Genomic DNA, 19,715 nt, shown 5'->3' on the forward strand with positions numbered 1-19,715 from the left:
ATGCTGCAATTAAAGCTGAAAGTCTTGCGTGGTATTGTCTCTACTTCTAGAAACTGACATTTGTGCCCGTTATTCTTTCGCTAAGTAGCTCAAGTTTGTCACAAATTCTCAATTGCCTTTCTATCTGGACTTTGACTGGACCAAAATACTTGATCTTATCTATTCTATTGTAACTGGTTGTTTGATTGTGTTTTGTTTCCCACTGGAAAGTCAAACTTCTGGGCTGCACAGTGGCACAGTTGGTGGAGCTGTTGCCTTGCAGCAAGAACGTCCTGGGTTCGATTCCCGGCCCAGGGTCTTTCTGCACAGAGTTTGCATGTTCTCCCTGTGCATGCGTGGGATCTCTCCAGGTACTCCAGCTTCCTCCCACAGTCCAAAAAAACCACGATTGTCAAGGTTAATTGGTCTTTCTAAATTCTCCCTACGTTGTTTGTCCTGTCTGCCCTGCGACAGACTTGTGACCTGGTGACCCCGCCTCTCGCCCGGAACGTTATCTGGAGATAGGCACCAGCAGCCCTCCTGACCCCTCTAAGGGACAAGGATGTACAGAAAATGGATGGATGGAAGTTAAACTTCTTCCCCTGCTTGAAATATTTTGCTGCCATGGAGGCAGGTTTCAACATCTTCTTCTTCCAAATAATAGAGGTGAATCTCTGCAGCTCCTCCAGAGCTGTCCGGCAAGTTAGTTTTAAGTAGATGGCCGAGTCTTGTGATAATTTTGAAAGCCTGTGCCTCTGCCTCTATTCATACTTAGCCAAGCTGCTATTGATGTGTTGATCAGCCACATAAAATGAAGAAAGCAGATCTACATTTAAGATTGAGGTTGAAACGGCACGAAAAGAAAAAAGTGTCAATATTTCTAGATTGGTCTGGATATGTAAATCAGGTTTCTCTGCTTCTTTTTGAAGTACTGGGAAATACTTCGTTTTGTAAATTCTCAGCTACGAAACTGATTTTTTTTTTTTAAGATATTGAATTATTTGTACTAAAAAAAAAAAATCCAAACCTTTAATCTCTTATTGCAGTTTTACACAACCATGCATCTCTTTGTTTTTAGTGCCAGTCTTATCAGAACGCTCACTTGTTCCTTGCAAATATTCTCTCTTTTTTGTTTGTTTTTTTTTATCACCGGTAGTAATCAGTTAAGGATTTCAAGTTATGATTAATAACTTTTTCAACTCTCATTAGTTGTGTGCTAGAGAAAAGAAAGGAACACTTAAGAAGATACTGTTTTGTTTTACAGCCTTTTTTTTCCTTTTTTGCAAATTTGTGTAAAAGCCATTCCACCATTGAGCCGTGCCATTAAAAGAACCTTTAATTTTCATATTTGATCCCTTTTTTTCTTCTTCTTTTGAGCTAAATGACAGGAAAGTAGTGGAAACGAGAGCAAAGGGGCTGGTTGGAGGCCCGGGGTCGGCCAAGTCTGCCTTAGTGTGGTTTCGGGGAGTTATTTGGTGTTAAAATATGCCTTAATGGTTGCTGGGGATCCATTTATTACAGGCAGGAAGCAGAAGGGGGTTTCTCTTCTCATTTAATGCGACCGCCGAGAAGCTCGCCAAGTCCTACGAGGCTGGCCAGCATTCTTCTCTGCCTGCACACACGCCGAATATGTGCAAGCTCATAATTATATTTCTTGAATCATTCGAAAGAAGATTTTTTTTTTTTATTGCATGCGTACCGACGGAAAAACATCATCTCGACAACAAACGCGGACCGCAGAGCCGTAGGAAACAGCTTACAAATATATGTGCAGGCATGAAAGCTGCTCACACAAATAGACTGTGGTCTCTGGCAGTGAGAATGACCTTTTCTGAACCATGGAAACACACACACACACACACACACACAGAGAGAGAGAGAGACACTGAACAACCCCTGCAAAACATTTAAGCGAGGAAAATCTGGGGTTATATATATATACATATATATATAAATAAAAAAATCTCCTGAGGTCTCATTAATTCACATTTGTTTTGTAGTTGCAAAGCTCGGTTTCTCTCCTTCTCACTCGGCATGTCGATCACATTACTGGACTTGTTTTTCACTTTCCTCCATCTGATCGTCCCTCGCCCTCTCACTCCTGGATGCAGCAGGCGACCTCTGCATCATCCTCCACACTCTCTCTCTCTTTCTCTTCTTCTCTCTCTCCAACTCATTATTTCCGTCCTTTCTTCCTGCGTCTGTCCGGTGTGGACCCCAGGTAAAGCCTGACACCCTTCCGCGGCATTAGGGTCTATCTGTTGACACCTTCGCCCACATGGACGGCAGCAAGGGCGTGCGCAGGCATTCGTGTGCTTGAGTATTAAAAAAAAAAAAGGGCACCTTGAGATTTACTACAGGCCACACACTACACTGTAAAAAATAAATGAATACAAATAAATTATTTCTGAAGGGCACTTTTTATCCAGAGGGAAAAAAAGGCCAGATGCTCTCTAGCACCACCTACTGTCCATCTGTGGATATCCCCGGGCGTTAACACCTGTGACTCCCAACCTGCGTTCAAGAGCAATTACATTTTTCTGGAAATAAACGAATGGCTATAATTTTTTTAAATTTCCTTTCCCTTTCCAACACCAACCCATCTCGGTTGGTCTGTTTTTCATCTGAAACGTGTTTGGATTTGGCTGCTGCTAAAGTCTAACTGAAGAGCGCGACCGTCCCCTAAACAAGGCGACTTCAGGACTCGGCTCGTTTGCACGTTTTTTTGGGGGGGAGGGGGTTTATGCCTCCATTTCTGTCTCAACTGCTTCTAAAAACGACACATTCGCTTCAAAAAACACTCAGACATTTCATTTGGCAATAAATACATGTTTTTTGGTGTCTGGAAAATGACCCGTTTCAAAAGCTTCCCGGTTGTTAAGTCCCAAATCTGCAGGCACTGCCACTCTCCTAGCAACCCAAGTGAAGCCCCGCCCATCACCTAGCAACCCAAGCAGAGCTCTAGCACATTTGGCCAGCTGATTTTACCACAGTATGTTCTGTACAATGGCTGCTGGAAAAGGCAAGATGTTGTTCAGAAACTACTTGTTGCTTTCTTGTTGGTTGTGCAGGAGGCTCTACTTCTGCCCTTCAAAGATGAACCGTTGTAAAATTGCCCATCTGTTTGCAGCCATTTCCACTTGCGAATTGGAGGGTGGGGGGTTGGGGGGTGGGGCGTGGCCAGCAGCAGCTCATTTTAATTTAAAGTGACAAGAGTCCCTGAAACAGCTCATTCTGAAACTCACCGGACCAAAATCTCATTATCCAAAGAATGATTTTGTGCAAATAAATGTAGTGAACAAGTTTTGCATAGTCCATTCCAAACTGCTCAACGAAGGATAATAGGTCACCTTTAAAGGTTGTGTAATAGAGGGTGTGCGTGTGTGTGTGTGTGTGTGTGTGTGTATGTGTGGGCGTGTGATTGTATTGGGTTACATGCAGGATACAGGGCTCTGTCCTTCCTTTCATCAGCTGAGCGAGGGAAAAGTGTCCTTCAGCGTGGTGCAATCTGAGCCTGAGGTCCGCTCAGACATGGGAGCAAACAGACGAGGTTTCATACACATTCATACACACGAGGTACTGAGAGGTATTATTATTGGCTCTGGCAAGGACAGCGTTATTTAGAGAATCAGTGGAGGAGCTGCACAGATCCGTTACTCTGGTGGGTTGAGGGGACGACTATTAGCTGTGCACTCTACAAACCCTAACCCTGCCTGTATGAATGAGTGACAGTAACAGAGCTGAAAGAAAGCCTTAAGAAGATCAGAGTTGTGGTTTGGGACGCCGCTGGGGGTCACAAACACAAACTACTTATTCTTATTCCTTAGAGAAACTCCTGTTAGGTTATGATTGTGAAGTACTCTGTTGTCGTTTTGTTTTTTTTTCTGTTTTTTGTTTTGTTTGTATTTCCTCTAATTCATGTGAAGCGCTTTTAAATGCCTTGTTGCTGAAAATATGCTATATAGATAAAATGACCTTACCTTATCTTACAAAACAAGAGGGGTGAGGTCCTGACATCATCCTCAGGAATCAAGCTAATTAAACTGATAACAGAAATGCATGTTAGAAACCACAAATGACAATACTTAGAAATACTTGAGTTAAAATAAATGTGTTTGCTGTTGTTGCTGCCTGTGTTAAGCAGAAATGTTAACTATAGTAGGGGACACAGCATGCATGTGGTCAGAAAACCACCAAGAAACCGGTGGCCAGGTTAGGTTTATAAAATAAAGTTAAAAATGTGACCTGAACCTCCAGAGCCACATAAAGATAGTTGCAAAGTCGGCCTTCTATTATCTGAAGAATGTTTCCAGGATTAAGGAACTAATGTCTCAGCCAGATCTAGAGAAACTCATTCATGCTTTTATCTTTAGTCGCACTGTTAACTGCAATCGTGTCTTCACAGGTCTGCCTGAAAACCCAATCAAAGCTGATCCAGAACGCTGCCGCCGGCGTTCTCACTAAAACCAGGAAGATGGAGCACATCACGGCAGTTCTAAAGTCCTTCCACTGGCTCCCAGCAGCTCAAAGAATAGACTTTAAAATGCCGTTGTCAGTTTGTGAATCATAGACTAACAACAGTGTGGATACGGACTGTATGCGACGCCTCAGGGCGCCATGCTAGAGAGGGCGCCAAAACGATGGCAGAATACTGATTCCTAGTTGGCTTTTTTTTTTTTTTTTTACTTTTTGTGCATTAAAATCCATTGGAGGGTTTTTAGTTACAAGTGTCATCAAAACACACTTTTCAAAGTTTTATTTGTAAAAATAAAAAAGCCTAACACTCATGCACCATTTTGCTTCCTCTTCTCACTTAGACAACACCTACGCAAAACCATAACAAAATACATTGAAGTTTTTAGTTGTAACATGACAAAAGTTTGAAACAGTTTAAGCTAAAAAATACATTTTAAGTCCATCCTTGTGTAAAAAAAAAAAAAAAAAAAAAAAAAGTCTGGCTGAAGATTTGAAATGTGGCTCCAGGAAGTAAATGAAGCTGTTATAAATGGTTACGGTGTAACTGTGTGTGCGTGGGTGTGTGTGTGTGTGTGTACTGTGGCGGCGGTAAGGAGGAGGGTGATTAGGGTGTAGAATGTCCATCTCATCACCAGAGCTGACCTGAGAACACACCAGTTAATCATCCACTAACCAGTGGAGAGACACAGGACGGATCCGCCACCTGAAGAAAACCAGCGGTAGAGACAAAGCTGAATAATGTGAGGAGGGATCCACTGGACACTTCGGATTTGGGGACCTACACCTGAGCGTGGATCACACACAGATCTGCGTCTGAAACTCCTGAAGCTCCTCTTGTCCTTCAGGGCTTGTTTGTTTTCTTTGGCGATATGTGCCCTCTGCAAGAGCCGTTCTGCTTGTGGACCCAACCATGGCTGTGAGAGGGGGCCGCGCGGGGGCCCGGCCTCGCCTGGGATGCCAGCTGCAGCAGTGAAGCCCACTCTGGAGGAGACAGTCCCAGAAGGAGGGGGGGTCGGCGAGTCCCGGCGGGAAGCCTTGGGGCTGCCCCTGCCCTCCCTGACGTTCACCAGGGAGCTGCTGAGGAGCTTCCCCCACTCCAAGCAGGTGGGGTCCTACCTGGTCGGGAAGATGATCAACAAAGGCTCCTTCGCGAAGGTGATGGAGGGGCTGCACATCGGCACCGGCGAGAAGGTGGGTGCTTTCCTACTGGTGTGGAAGTCACACTCTCTGGCAGGGTGGCACCCTGTCTAATGAAAGATCTCACTCACATTAAAATGATGATTACACGGTATCAACCAGTCTGGTGGCAGATAATTACACACAGAAGAGTCTGAAGGGAGGCGGTGGCCTGTTATTATAGCCTTGTAATGTTTGAAAAAGTGTGTCAGATCCATCAACACCTGGCTATTTTATGAGCAACTGCTCACTCAGCAGATTTAACAGATCTGTGCTTTACTTCTGCAGCATGTATATTGTTACACGTTAAAAAAAAACATTATATTAGTACAAAAACATTAACTAAAGAACTGATTTACCATCTATATTTATTAATAATAATAATAATAATAATAATGTTGCGGTAAAAGAACATAAACAAAGATGGTAGCCGAGTTTCCTTTGTCGATATTCCACAAAAACACAATTTTGCAATTGCCGTGTTTCCATTGCATAAGAAACGCAATTAAAATCACTCATGAATTAGTTTGTTCACACAATACGCCGTCTAAAGATAAGCGATACGCCGCACCGTCGTCCTTCGTGCACTTCCTGTCGTCTTCTTCATCTTTTCTTCCAGTGGCAACATCTGGATTGGCCGACAAAAAGAGTGTTTCCATTGCTGTTACACTGATTTTGATACAGCGGAAAAACCAACTCAAAGTTAGGCAATAACTTTGTAGTGAAATCGGTGTGTATGTATGATGCATACATCTTGTTGTAATTTCAGTTTAAGGCAGTTAATATGTAAATATAATCTAAATACACATTCTCCTTGTTTAGTTTAATGCCAACACTGAGTAAATGCAAAGACTTGTAGATTTTAAGGTTGGTGTATGTACTTGTTACTCCATAGTGTTTTTGTTTTATCCCTGTATTTATTATTGTGCTTTATCATCAACCTGCCAATGGGATTAGAGATGGAAATGTGTTTACATGTAAATGTTCATTCATACAAATTGTCCCGCTTTTAAAAATTAATTTTAACTTGAAATTTTGCATGTGCTAATTTTGCTCTTCTTGTCGTCTTGCAAAAGCAGCAATGCTCCTTGAATATAACCACAGACTTGAATGGGTTTTATGTGGATTACATGGGATAGCCAGGCACAACATAATGCCTAAATGAAACACATTTCCAACCTTTTTCAAACTTTACTTACAGATAAAATTCCCCCAAAAATGGCACCATGTATTTGTTGGACTGCAGTATGTCTCGACTAGTAGTGTCCAGTTAAAGCCCAAATATTTCTGATTATTTCTATAAGTCTTGCAAAAAACACAAAGAACATAGGGTGATATAAAACCTTCCACTTAATCTCTGGATGTACATTTCGGGTTGTTGTCCTGCACTTCTCAAGCCTTCTGTCTATTGTAGATTTTAGGTATTTTCCCTCTGAATTACTACACATTTCTCTCTAAAAAAAAACAACAAAAAAAACCTGCAAAAACTGTGACCTGCTTCCTTCTTGTTTCTGAGGGTACTCCTCCCCACAGCATGATGCTACCACTGCTATGATTTGCCATGGGGCTGGAGTGTTTACAGTAATGTGCCTTACTAATTCTCTCCTTCACACAGACTTCTGAACATTGGTTAAAAAACAATTTTTTTTTAATCAGTCTCTGTCCCATCTAACCAAAAAAAAACCAAACTTGGCATTTTTCTGAACAAAATTTCTCACCACTTTCTTTTGACTATGGCTTTCTTGGTATTTCTATCAACTTTAGAAAAACGACATATTTTTCATCCTTCCACTTCACAATTATGGACCACATTGTGTTTGTCTTTTAATAAAACACCCAAAACATAAAGTGAGGTTTGTGGTTGAATCATGACAAAATGTGACAAAAACGTTTAGAACGGACTGAATGCAACTTACAGAAAAGAAAACGCCTTAGACACAAAATGAGCCTGTGCATGTATACGTACAGTTTCCTGGCCAATGGCCAGGGTCAGTGCCAGTACTTAACTACCTAACCCAAACTACGACCTGGTTGCCATAGTAACGTCCTGGCTCACCCGTGGGGGTTTGTTTGTCTTAATTCCTGTTGGTGTAAGAAATGTTTGTGAACGCTGCAAAGAAGAAAAAAAAAAGAGACAACATCACTAAGATTCTTTCTAGTTTCATGTTGAGTTGTAGTTACAAACACAATTCTATAATCATATAAAATAAAAATATAAAACATGCATGAAACACATTGTCATTAAAATGATTCCAACTGGAATGTTTGTGTTCAATGTATTTGTTCCTAAACAAATATTCTGGCCTTGTTGAAGCAGTTTGAACAGATTAAAAAATGTATTGCACATTTAGAAGGATATTTGTAAATGTTCAGCCTTTTTATGCCAAAATAAAAAAGTGTCTCACTTTTAAAGACCAGCGCTATTTGTGACATGATGTCACTGTGAAATATTAACGTTCATCTGATAACAGTCGTCACATAGTAGAAGAACCACAAAGAAATATCCAGTAGATATTGCACTTAACTATTGGTCGACAGTAAAAGGTGAAATAATTTAACATCAAGTGCCAACTTTGCATTAAAAGTGTCATTATTCACCAAATGATACTTCATGACATCAGTCATAGACATTCATAAAGACTCCTTCATGTTCATGACAGGTATTATGTCATGTGTACGATGGTGTAATGTGTGTCTTATGCACACCTCTTCAAATAAAGTGTTATCAATTTTTTTTAAATCAAGTTCCCTACAATTTCTTTATTTGCTTTTTCTTTTAAATTTCTGAGGCCTTTGGATATCAAAATGTGATCTTTGTTGCATCTTAGAAACATTTGTTTCTGACATTAACAAAAACAGCTCCTTTAAATCTGAACAGTAACAACAAGTCGCATGTTCTGCTTCGCAACATAAACTGTGCCTTCGCTCACTTTTTTGGCTCACTTTTCACCCAATAACTCATACAACCTTTGAAAGATAAGGGACTATGGATGCAGTTGTGTTGAAAGTCTCGTCTAATTGTTAGCCATCATGTGTGCAGGTGGCCGTTAAGGTGATAGACAAGAAGAAAGCACGCCAAGACTCCTACGTGCTGAAAAACATGAAACGGGAACCTCGAATCCATCAAATGGTCCGACACCCTCACATTGTGGTTCTTCTGGAGGTAAAGGAACAAACGACACCCACTGTTAATAAGTGTGTGAACGTTAACGTACCGCGTAAATCCTGCGTGTCAGACCCTGGAGACGGAGAACAGTTACTACATGGCCATGGAGCTGTGTGCGGGAGGAGACCTGATGGACAGGATCTGCGACCGGAGGAGGCTGGGAGAGAGGGAGGTGCGGCGCTACACCCGGCAGATCCTCTCCGCGGTGGAGCACCTGCACAAACATGGCATTGTGCACAGGTCACCACACACACACACACTATGAGAAACACAACGTGTCTGACTTCCAGTCTGCTTTTAAAGAGGCAGTATTATGTCAAACGTACTTTTTTACATCATGTTACAAAGTGATTCCCTCACCAAAAATATGCCATATGCTTCAATCCTTTTGTGCATGTTTGAGAAATCCTTTAATCTCCCATGGCAACAGCCATTCAGCTGTGCAGAACCCCTGGATAGACCTAGCTCCGCCTTCGAGGATGAAGCTCCTCCTCAGAGTTGCAGTTTTCGAGTTTCCGGGTGTCAGAGTCAGTGACTCTATGCATCTGCTGACTACTGCACATCTGCTTCTCAGTGAAATTCTTTTTAAAACTTTCTTAAAGGGTTAATAGAAGAGCGATGTTCCTGAAAGCAGAGTTGCGGAAAGAGCAGGAGTTTTTTTTTTAAAAGAGACAGAGGCCCAATTCCAAGTCATTAAATTACAAAGTCAAATTACTTTTAAGTCATTTTAAAAGTAATTTAATCCTTTTAAATTACTTTTAATTTAAAAGTAATTTTAAATTAAAAAGATTGTTTTTTAAAAATTACATTGCCTTCAGTTTTCATCAACTGCAGACAATATAGGTACCTGATTGTGCTATGAAATTGCACGATGTGTCTGGAAAGCACATAATACTGCCCCTTTAAGACAGCTTATTCAGGTTAAAAACATTAGAGCCTTATATGATAAAAAAAATCATAAAAATGTGTTTTAAAAAATCCATATAAACTAACATCACAAGTATTTTTTACATTATTTTCATTCAAATTAAAAATATGTCTTAATGACTTCCACAACCCGTTGGAAAAAATTTATTTGAATGTCATTGAAAAGCCCATTTATTTTAGGGCATTTATGACAAAGTGAAACCCATTATGCAGATTTCTGTTGCAGATAGTGCAAATTAATACAATATATCGATGCACATCATATAGATCAGGGGTGTCAAACTCCAGTCCTCAAGGGCCGGTGTCCTGCAACTTTTAGATGTGCCTGTGCTGCACCACACCTGAATAGAATAATTAGGTCATTAGCAAGGCTCTGGAGAACTGATCTACACAAGGAGGAGGTAATGAAGCCATTTCATTCCAGTGTTTTGTACCTGTGGCGCATCTAAAAACTGCAGGACAGCGGCCCTCGAGGACTGGAGTTTCACACGTGTGATATAGATGGTCAAACACGGCGGAGGTAGTCTTTGTTATTTCCAGTTTTGGACAAAGTTTTGGTTTAATGGAGCCATAAAGTGCTGACGGTGAAAGTTGAGCCTTTGTAACAGAAAGAAAATGGTTTTGGAGTGACCTAGTCAAAGTCTGGATAGAAATCTGATTGAGATCTAATTGCGAGGTCATGAGAAATGGTAAAATGTTTCGGTCCTTTTCATTTGGAATAGAGGTAAATCAAGGGGAAGGAAAACAAATTCTTACCTTCCCTTAATTTTACTGGTTTTAACTTTGAGTCCCGTAATAAACTATGAGACCAATCTGCTAACTTATGTACATAACTTAACTACAATGTCACTGTGAAAATGTGATATTTTACTTAAGGTTATCATAAAGACAAGATCACAGTGGAACAAACCTGTTAAGTCATATTTGTCAGAAAACACACACATACACACACACCCCTTGTAGTAGTTTGCAGGGCATTAACAGCCTTCAGAGTAAGACATGGAGTCGGTGTCAGGTTACCATTTCTCTCGCACTTTCACATCCACGCACACACGAGCACCACTGCACACACACTCACATTTTGCTTCAGTTTGGGGCCTTGGCTCTTCTCAAGGTGGGAATGTGATTACCAGGCGGTGACTTCATCATCCTGATCCGGCGCCACGATTCACACATCATCACAACATCGTGGACTTCCTCTCTAATGAAGTCCCCGAACGACATCGCTTTCAACTCCTGAACAGCACCTCTCCCTGTCAAACCCACCCACGCATCCACACACAAACACACCAACACACGCACACTCTCTCTCTCTCTTGACACCACAGTGCTGTAGAGATGATCATACTGGAAATGGAGGGAAATTTTGCACTTAAACACACCTCCTGCCACCCACATTCAATAAGTTCACCGCATACATTTTTCTGCTTTATTGTGCGATCTCGCTCCTTCTTGCTGGTTTTCTTTCCTTCTTGCCCTCTTATTCTCTTTGAACCTCCCGTGGGCTGCTCAAGCAAGGATTTCTGGATTTTTGAGTGTCTGCTGGTTAGATGAAGGCAGATGAAAGAAACATGGCAGATTCCCAGGCTACAGTTTATGGGATCTCTCTCACTCCTAACCGCAGATTTTCATTTAGCCAGTAGTTTTATAGCTCGAAGCCTCGCCTGATGGCAATGAGGCTGGGGTACAATGAGGGGAGTAATACAACTTTTTATCAACTAAATGCAGAGACTGTTCTCTGCTGATGGTTGAAAATAAATCCAGAGCAACAGCTGGTTAGCCCGACTTGAAAATCGCTCAGTTTGGAGGGTTTTTTAGAAAGTGATTTAACGGTTTGAGCAAACTCTTTTCCTAAATTACCAAATGGGAAAATAGACCTGAGTTCCACCCAAAACCCAAATTTAGCAGCTTAGCTTTCTTGCTGCTGCTAACGGTCCCATTCAGTCAGATCTCTATAAATACACAGATAAAGTTGAGTAAGGCCAAACCAGTGCTGTCAGACCTCTAAAACTGGTTCCTTTAGCAGAAAATACTCACAGAAAACTCCAGAATTTTACAGCTAAACCAATCAGATTTTAATGGCTAATTTCCAATCCTCTAAAGTCTAACGTGTCGACACGGATCCTGACCGATTCCAGTTTAGAAATGTAGCATAAGAAACAGGAACAGTCTATTAGTAATGTTTCAAACAAAGGCAAAAACATTATAAAGACTGTTGCTAGCATCATGTCTTAGCAATTCGAGCAGCTAGCACAACTAGTTCCATCACACCAGGACTCACCATGTGTGTTCCCAAGAAAAATGGACTCCTGGGAGAAGACAGAGGAGCTTGAATTTTGTTTTTTTTAGCAGATTGTCTGATGTTACACTGTCCAGACACAGTGACAGTTTTAGGAATGGATTTTTATAAGCAGAGAATAAGCTTTAAGCGGATAATTGTCTCATTGTAAACCAATTTCTCCTTGCATCTTAGTGGAATTCTCAACAAAATCATGGACAAACCATTTCAAAGATACAATAATATATAAATGTATTGTTTTGATTCCTTAAAAAAAAAGGTGCATTTTATTTATTTTCTAGAGATTTAAAGATTGAAAACTTCCTCCTGGACGAGCATAACAACATAAAAATTGTAGGTACGTTGAAACATGTTCGCGTCCCACATCCGGAAGTTGAATTGTCTTTGTTTCCAGCATCTCAAAGTGTCGTAGTAAGAAGGCATTGCTGCATGAATAATGATTCCCACAGACTTTGGCCTGAGCAACACTCTGAAGCCGGACTCTTTATCCCTGGAGCTCCTCAACACGCAGTGCGGAAGTCCTGCCTATGCCGCGCCGGAGCTGCTGGCTCACAAGAAGTACGGCTCCAAAGTGGACGTCTGGTCCATGTACGTGACAAACTCTCCCTTCGTTTGTCCTGACCACATCAAAACCAGCTCACTTTTCCTCCCACGTGTTAGAAACGCTAACGTTATGTCATGTTTCTGTCTGGTGTTGCTGTCGCACAGAGGCGTGAGCATGTTTGCCATGCTAACGGGAACCCTGCCCTTCACCGTCGAACCTTTCAACATCAAGCAGTTGCACCATAAGATGGTCAATAAGGACATTAGCGACATCCCTGGTGACATCAGCAAAGGTCAGAACATTACTACATTATGAAATAATAATGCTGTTTTTGATATTAATTAAAATCATGTCTTGGCCCAATTAAGCTGCTCTTTTTATGCTCTTCATTCAACATTGTGTAAATTCTATGACCAACGGGTTTTTTGGGGTCTTTCACTCATTGTATAACATTTAAGCTCATGATATTCCTCTTTGTGTGGTGGAGGGCAGCATGGCTCAGATCTTCTATTGTGAGGAGATCAAATCAGTGGAGGTACAAGCCCTGACATGTAATTTACTTTTTAAACCTCATTTTGGTCAGTTCTTTCTTGGCTGAGTGAGATCTCTAAGTACTATTATTTGATAATAGCAATACATTTTTGCTCCCTTTCTCTTGAACTATTGAAAAGTAATTCAATAAGTTTCCTCTTTCTAACTGAGCAAGTTATTTTTGTTAGATTGCAGGTGTTACCCTTCTACCACTTCTCATTCAGAACAAAACAGTAAATAAAATAAAAAAAGTACTTTTGTGGCATTTAATCAAACAAAGGTTCTGATTTGACTTCGCTCGTGCCGCAGACGCCGTGTCATTCATGATGCTTCTCCTGGAGCCAGACCCAGATAAGAGACCCAGCGTCAGAGATGCGATGGAAGAGCGATGGGTCAGCGAGGGATATGCCAAGAAACCGCTACACACACTCTCACATAAAAACAGGTAGTCGTACCACGCGGAATCAGATACCCTTAGAGTTGACTTAGACCTAATTGCGATACATTGCAAGTGTTTAACTTCTTTTCTAAATGTGACCGAGAAAAGGGAAAACACGAGCTCTCTCTTTTAGCTCTGGAAATGTTTTGCAGCAGTGTTTGGATGTGGGTAGAGGAACCAATAAGAAGAACTGAATGCATTCCAACAAAGAGAACTTTAAAAAAAAAAAAATTTTATGGTCTGCATTGTGACAGCTCTGAATATTATAGCATGACTAAAACCCTTCTGTCACTTTACGCATTGTGGAAATGCAATCATGTATGGCTCCAGCTGGGAATAATCCGTTCTCTCTGGCCTGCTTGAGTAACAGAAGCCTTCTAGTTCTGGTCTGCGCTCAACCAACATCACGTGTCCTTCCTTACCAGTCCCAGGGGACCCATCGCTGCTCTCTGTCCTTTGTTTTTCAGGATGGTTTTCAACCCTTCTACGCTCTTTATTTCCCAGGTTGTGTCCGGAAGACCTTAACTCATCTGTGCTGGCTCACATGACGGAGACACTGGGTTATTCCCGCTCTGAAGTCATCAACACGGTCACCAGCAACAGACCCTCCGCCGTCATGGCCTCCTATCACCTACTGCTCATCAAGTTCAACCGGAGCCACAAGGGGGCCAAGGCTAGCAAGGTTAATGCTTCGCAACACACGGACACGAAAACACACCGGTGTGTGGACATGTGTCATGAAAGTTTAGCTGAGTTGAGCTGCCGAAGACCTTTCATCATGACAGATTTTAGGGAATAGTTGCATTGTTATGGTGTTTTTATTTTTAAATAAATAGTATAAAAAACTACCTATTAGACTAATTTTAACCAAATCGTGATCATTATATCTGAGTAAAATGTTTTACTGATACATATTACATATTGATTAAACCATGAATCAAAATCTAACCTAAATTGAGGCCTACTCAAAGCAATAATGATCCGGCTAATATTTCAACATGCGCTAAAGTTAAACATCATTAAAACTAGCATAATTAAACTAATATTTCCAACAAAAGTTCCAGTTGACACGGACGAATGGGAAAATATGTTTACTCACAGGACATTTAAAGAACTGCGTACAATTAAAACAAGCAAAAATATCCCGGTGGAGATTCGAAACGTAGGTCATAAAGGGTTAATCTTTCAAATGTTTTGTTTCCACTGAGCTTAACGGGCATGGATTGGTGTGGTGCGGTTTGGTTCTCCATTCTGTCAGTTTTCATTGTAAAAACGGTCCATACTACCAACCTGTAGCACGGCATTCCTGGCTAGCTTGTCGTCATCTTAGCTGTCGCTCTAGTATGACGCAATGTCTTGCGGGCCATGAAATGGCGCGCTGAACCACACACGTGCCGTACCGCTCAGCGGAAACGAGGTAAAAGAGCCGGATTGGGTCTTTGGCCCTTCGCACCCTCCTCTTAGTTTGGCTTGACTGGGACAGAACAACTGTTCAAAAAGCCTGGAAGTTGCTCCGGGGCAGCAGGGTGTCGTACTGTACGTTCTGTCACAGGCTGTGGGACGCACGGGCGGTTCCAGCTGAATGGATGGGCACACAGTGAGAACAAATTACTCATGGTAAGGGAGAGACACTCTAGATTCATTTTACTGGGTTAGACCCCAGGTTTGCCTCCATGGTTCATGGAGGAAGAGAGTCTAAATGAATCATTTAATGATTAAACAAACCAAACTAACCAGACCTCGTTGCCATGGATTCCCTGCTCCTGCCACCCCGACCTGCTGCCGGCTGATTGCAACCACCTGTTCTGCTGACTGTATAAACTCCTGCTCTGCGCTCGCTCAGTGTGAGATCGTCTGTTGTCATCCCAGCCTTTCGGTGGTTAATATCTTTGTTCCTTGTTGTGCGTGACTCTTTCTGATGACACCCTGGGCAACTGCCTACATGGCCCATACTGAAAACTACCACTGGGAAAACAGGTGAATACTTTGATTTCACTCCCTTAGGTAATCTGAACAATTATCCATCCAGTGTTGGATAAACGGTTTGGGTCAACAATTAGACCTGTTGCATAGAATGATATATCCTATCTAAATTGAAGATATGCTGACATTTCCGATGCCTTTTGTTTGACTTTGCAGAAGCTCGAGAACAACGACTGGACTCCTCCGAGCAAAACGACATGGAGAAACCGAAGCAACACTGAAACGAAGACTCAGCAACAGGTGAAGCTGATTTCAGAGCTGCCCCTGTGGGGTGTTGGGGTAAAGTTGTTTTTCAGCAGACATTTAAGAAGACGACATCGGCTTCCCTCTAAATAACTTGATACCGTGGTTGAAAGGTGAAAGAATAAAGAAGTAGGATAGAAACTGAAAAAACTTCAGAACAACAAAAGAATGAGCAACAAAATTTGCACTCAACAAGCTCCACTTAACACTTTTTTTTTGTTTAAAGTCACATAAGTGAAGAATGGTAAGTTTAAAAAACATGTTGGTCACATGCATTAAAAAAACCACTCAAAGTCACACTGAGTTTAAAAGCCTGATATCCTAAAAACCGCTTTTCAGTCTGTTAGTCCTTGTTTTTTGTAACGACTACCAGAAGGCAGGAGTGAGAACAAGTAGTGCTGTGGGTGAGTTTCGGTCCCGGATGACGTTTTTAGCTCTGTTTGTGACCCGGGTGACGTAGATGTCCTGCAGTGAGGGGAGAGAAGTTCCACAGACGATCTGTGCTGTTTTTTAATGACATGCTGGAGAGCTTTCCTGTCCTGAACAGTGCTGTTCCCAAATCCACTGATAGAGTTTGCCAGGATGCTCTCTACTGCAGACTTGTAAAGGTTTGTGAGGTTGTGCACTAATGACCAAGTGTGGTAGAAATGTTGTTCAAATAGGCTAACTAAGCCTGCCTCTTAGCATCTTTATTTAGGCTAAATTATGACCGTCTGATGGTCACAGTTCCATGTCACGTCTACTTGTTTTTTTCCTTTCTAACGTTGGACTGTCGCAAACGAATCCGAAACTACATTGGCTTCTGAACACAGAGTTTGACAATCAACTCCTTCCCATTGGCAGAACTCACCAAAGACGGAGAAAAGCTTGAAGCAGTTCAACAAGTCGCCGAAGGTCCAGCAGACGAGCAGAAGTCAGAACAGGAGGAAGACCACAGATTTGCACAGGAAGGGCCACCGTGAGGATGACGAGAACTGTCCGCCCTCTCACGCTCTGCCCCACCTTCCCCGCTCTGCTTCGCCCCCTTCACCTACTGACCCTCCCTCCCCCGAACCTCTGTCTGCAGAAGACGAGACGACTGATGAGGAGGTGACCATTTCTATCAACACCAAGGATGCGTTGTTTCCTGAAGGTAAAGAGTTCTGCTACATACAGTGTGAAAGTATCCAAACCCATTTAACTTTTTCACATTTCGTAATATTACTAACATAAATTTTAGGGTATTTTTTGTTAGGATTTAGTCATTATTGTGAGGTGGCAGGAACATTCTGCATGGTTTTCATCAGCGTTTGCATATTAGAACTTGAAAAGTGTGTCGATCATTTGTGTTCAACCCTCTTTACTCTCACACTCCGGGAGCAATTGCTTCCAGAAGTCACCAAGCAACGTTGGACTAGACGTGCACAATACAGCGTCGCTGCTGATAGCCTGAGCTCATCATCCTCATGGTGTTAAACATGGTGGTGGCAGCATCAGGCTGTAGACATTCATTCTGTTTTCTGCAAGTAACACTGAAAGAACCCATGTTGGGAACGCAATCTAAATGCTAGACGTTTGGAAAAGACAAGTTATTCACTATTCATTATCTAAGAATGATTTTGTGCAAAAAAAATGTAATGAACAAGTTTTGCATAACCGATAGACCTTTCCTAACTTGTTCTAGAAAGCACACTATGCCACCTTTAGAATACCAACAAAAGATGCTAAATGGTTGTGACATGACATGAGGATATTTTAGGACTGTGAATCCTTCTGCAAGATACTATACTCAATGGCTTTCTGCGTGTGCATGTCTGTTCCAGTGTCGGTGTTTGGAGACAAAGAACTCGTCCACGCTTCCCCTCCGAAGAGCTCAACATCGCAGCTCTGTGACTCCGCTCCCTGCCATGTCCCCTTACTGGCAGAGCCAACCGGAGACGGCGTCGCGTCCCGACCGATCCGACACTCCCACCCGCTCAGGACAACGCAGTCGGACGGCGCGGCGGACCCAGGGTCGGACCGCTTCCGGGACAAGTACCACCAGGACAACTCTCACCGCCTTAGCGTCAACGAGCGGCTGGAGAAGCTGCAGGCGTTTTACTCCGCCGAGAAAAACGCCGTCTCTGCCGGGATCCTCCTGGAGACCGGACCCGTACTCTCCGTGGACAGAGGGCAGCCGGGTTCCATCCAGGCCGCACAGGCGTCCCCCTCCGCTCGCCTGCCTCGCCTGCGCAACGTCGGGCCTAACGACGGCCGAGGGAGGAAGGTGACGTGGGCGGGCCTTAGTCGGCCTGGACCGCCTAGGCTTCTGCTGAACGGGTCGAAACCACCGGTTTTCCCTTCGCAGAGACAACACACTTTGATCATAAAGAGCCTCGGGCAGGAGCCGGGGAGGAGGAGAGAGCTCGCCTCAGCAGGGGAAGGCGAGCCGGCGGGAGAAGGGGTTGGGGGCGACAAGAGGAACTCTGTTCAGCTGCGTTCTGAACAGCGGCGGGTGGCGGACCTGAACCTGCCGCTGCTTCCTGTGGCGCTGCAGGGGAAAGATGTCAGGAAGAACCAGCTACACAGCATGGACTACTGAGACTTAGTCCGGTTGGAGCGGCAGAGTCATGAAATGTTCAAGGAAAGCTGGTGGAAGTCAAAATAGTAGTCAATAGGAGTACAGCCAGAGACAACTGCAATGAACTACCATAAATGGCAGCTATAGAAGTGTACAGCCTTAAAGCTAAGTTCTTGTTATACTGTTCTTTTCATGCCACACTCGGAGGAGCCCATCCTAGATAAACACCATTCCGTTTGTTTGTCTTCAGCTGCAGTGCCAAAAATACTTCTGCCGGATTCAGTCTTCAAAAGACCGGGTTCGATTTAAGTCATGGGAAACGTCTCGAACGTTTCCATTCCCTCTTCCCATCAGACTGCGGTTCAGAGTTCGTTCTGACCTTTTGGTTTTCTTGCGCAGAATCGGAAGCTAAGAAAGTAGACGACAAAAGAAAAATAAAGAATGTAAAGTCACCTAAAACATTTCCTGTCAGAATGGCATCATCCATCCACTTTCTGAAGCTGTTCTAACCATTTCAGGGAAAGGTGTCAAGCTCCAGGGGTCAAAGGGCGAGTTTCCAGGTTGCCAGAGACAATTCGCACAAGACACCTCAGTATCTCCATTTCCTCTTATAGGGGCAGTGCTATTTGTTTCCCAGTCACACAGAATAATTTTATAGCACACGTAAGTAACTGCTACCTTCAGTTGTCATAAAAATCTTGCATATATGAAATATGACTTTAAAAAAGTTTAACTTTGCTATTTAATGGCTTGAAATTGGGCCTGTGTCTCTTTAAGAATGTCCTTCTCTTTCCAACACTCCACCTTGAGGAAGTCATCACAAAAAAAACCACAACTTAATTGATTTCAAGCCACTAAATTTGTCGTAATTATGCGAATATAACATTTGATTTGCAAAAATGGTAATCACATAAGTAAGTAAACTTGTTAGCCTAGCGAAAGCTTGGAGGTTTTTTTGTTTTTATAAATCGTTCATGTTAGCAGTTTGGTGCACAGTTTGAGCATTTCTCAGTTTTCATATTTTTTTAAATTAAACCTTTATTTAACCAGATAAAAATCCACTGAGATTAATACCTCTTTCACTAGGGTGACCTGGTCGAGAAACACAGCATCATGACTGACAGAAATAACAAAAATAGACATTAGAATTATATAAACAACAATCTGAGAACGAAAGGCAGTAGTTGTGACAATTCTAATTTTAAAGAAACAATGTCAATTTTAACCTTAAAAATACTGTTGACATGACATCCATTCCCATTTTTTTGTCTATTTAATTTTACGAAACGCTTTCAGTGACACAACTTCTGATGGTTTTAGTCCAGCTTTGCTCATGAAATCTCTAAACTGGCCAGATGTGTGTTATGTGACGTAACATAAAAGCCGGCATGTTGCTCCCCTTAACCCTTTCAT

General features: G+C 42.3%; 1 protein-coding gene across 1 annotated transcript; it reads left to right on the plus strand.

Moving 5' to 3' along the window:
* Window positions 1-6,201: 6,201 nt before the first annotated feature.
* Window positions 6,202-18,763, plus strand: LOC114159159 (hormonally up-regulated neu tumor-associated kinase homolog B). The gene is made up of 10 exons (XM_028041278.1): window positions 6,202-8,794; window positions 8,868-9,037; window positions 12,305-12,360; window positions 12,473-12,611; window positions 12,732-12,859; window positions 13,408-13,543; window positions 14,042-14,219; window positions 15,677-15,760; window positions 16,607-16,895; window positions 17,566-18,763. Exons 1-10 carry the CDS (start codon window positions 8,732-8,734, stop codon window positions 18,321-18,323), a joined length of 2,001 nt encoding a protein of 666 aa, XP_027897079.1. The 5' UTR covers window positions 6,202-8,731; the 3' UTR covers window positions 18,324-18,763.
* The last annotated feature ends 952 nt before the right edge of the window (window positions 18,764-19,715 follow it).

This window comes from Xiphophorus couchianus, chromosome 15, assembly GCF_001444195.1.
Source record: "Xiphophorus couchianus chromosome 15, X_couchianus-1.0, whole genome shotgun sequence".
NCBI lineage: Eukaryota > Metazoa > Chordata > Actinopteri > Cyprinodontiformes > Poeciliidae > Xiphophorus > Xiphophorus couchianus.

Bases quoted from the DNA above. Each gene is read 5' to 3' on its own strand.
- LOC114159159 (XM_028041278.1), top strand. From the start codon at position 8,732: ATGAAACGGGAACCTCGAATCCATCAAATGGTCCGACACCCTCACATT. The intron at 9,038-12,304 runs GTCACCACACAC...TTTATTTTCTAG, and splicing joins AAACATGGCATTGTGCACAG to AGATTTAAAGATTGAAAACT. The intron at 12,612-12,731 runs GTACGTGACAAA...GCTGTCGCACAG, and splicing joins AAAGTGGACGTCTGGTCCAT to AGGCGTGAGCATGTTTGCCA.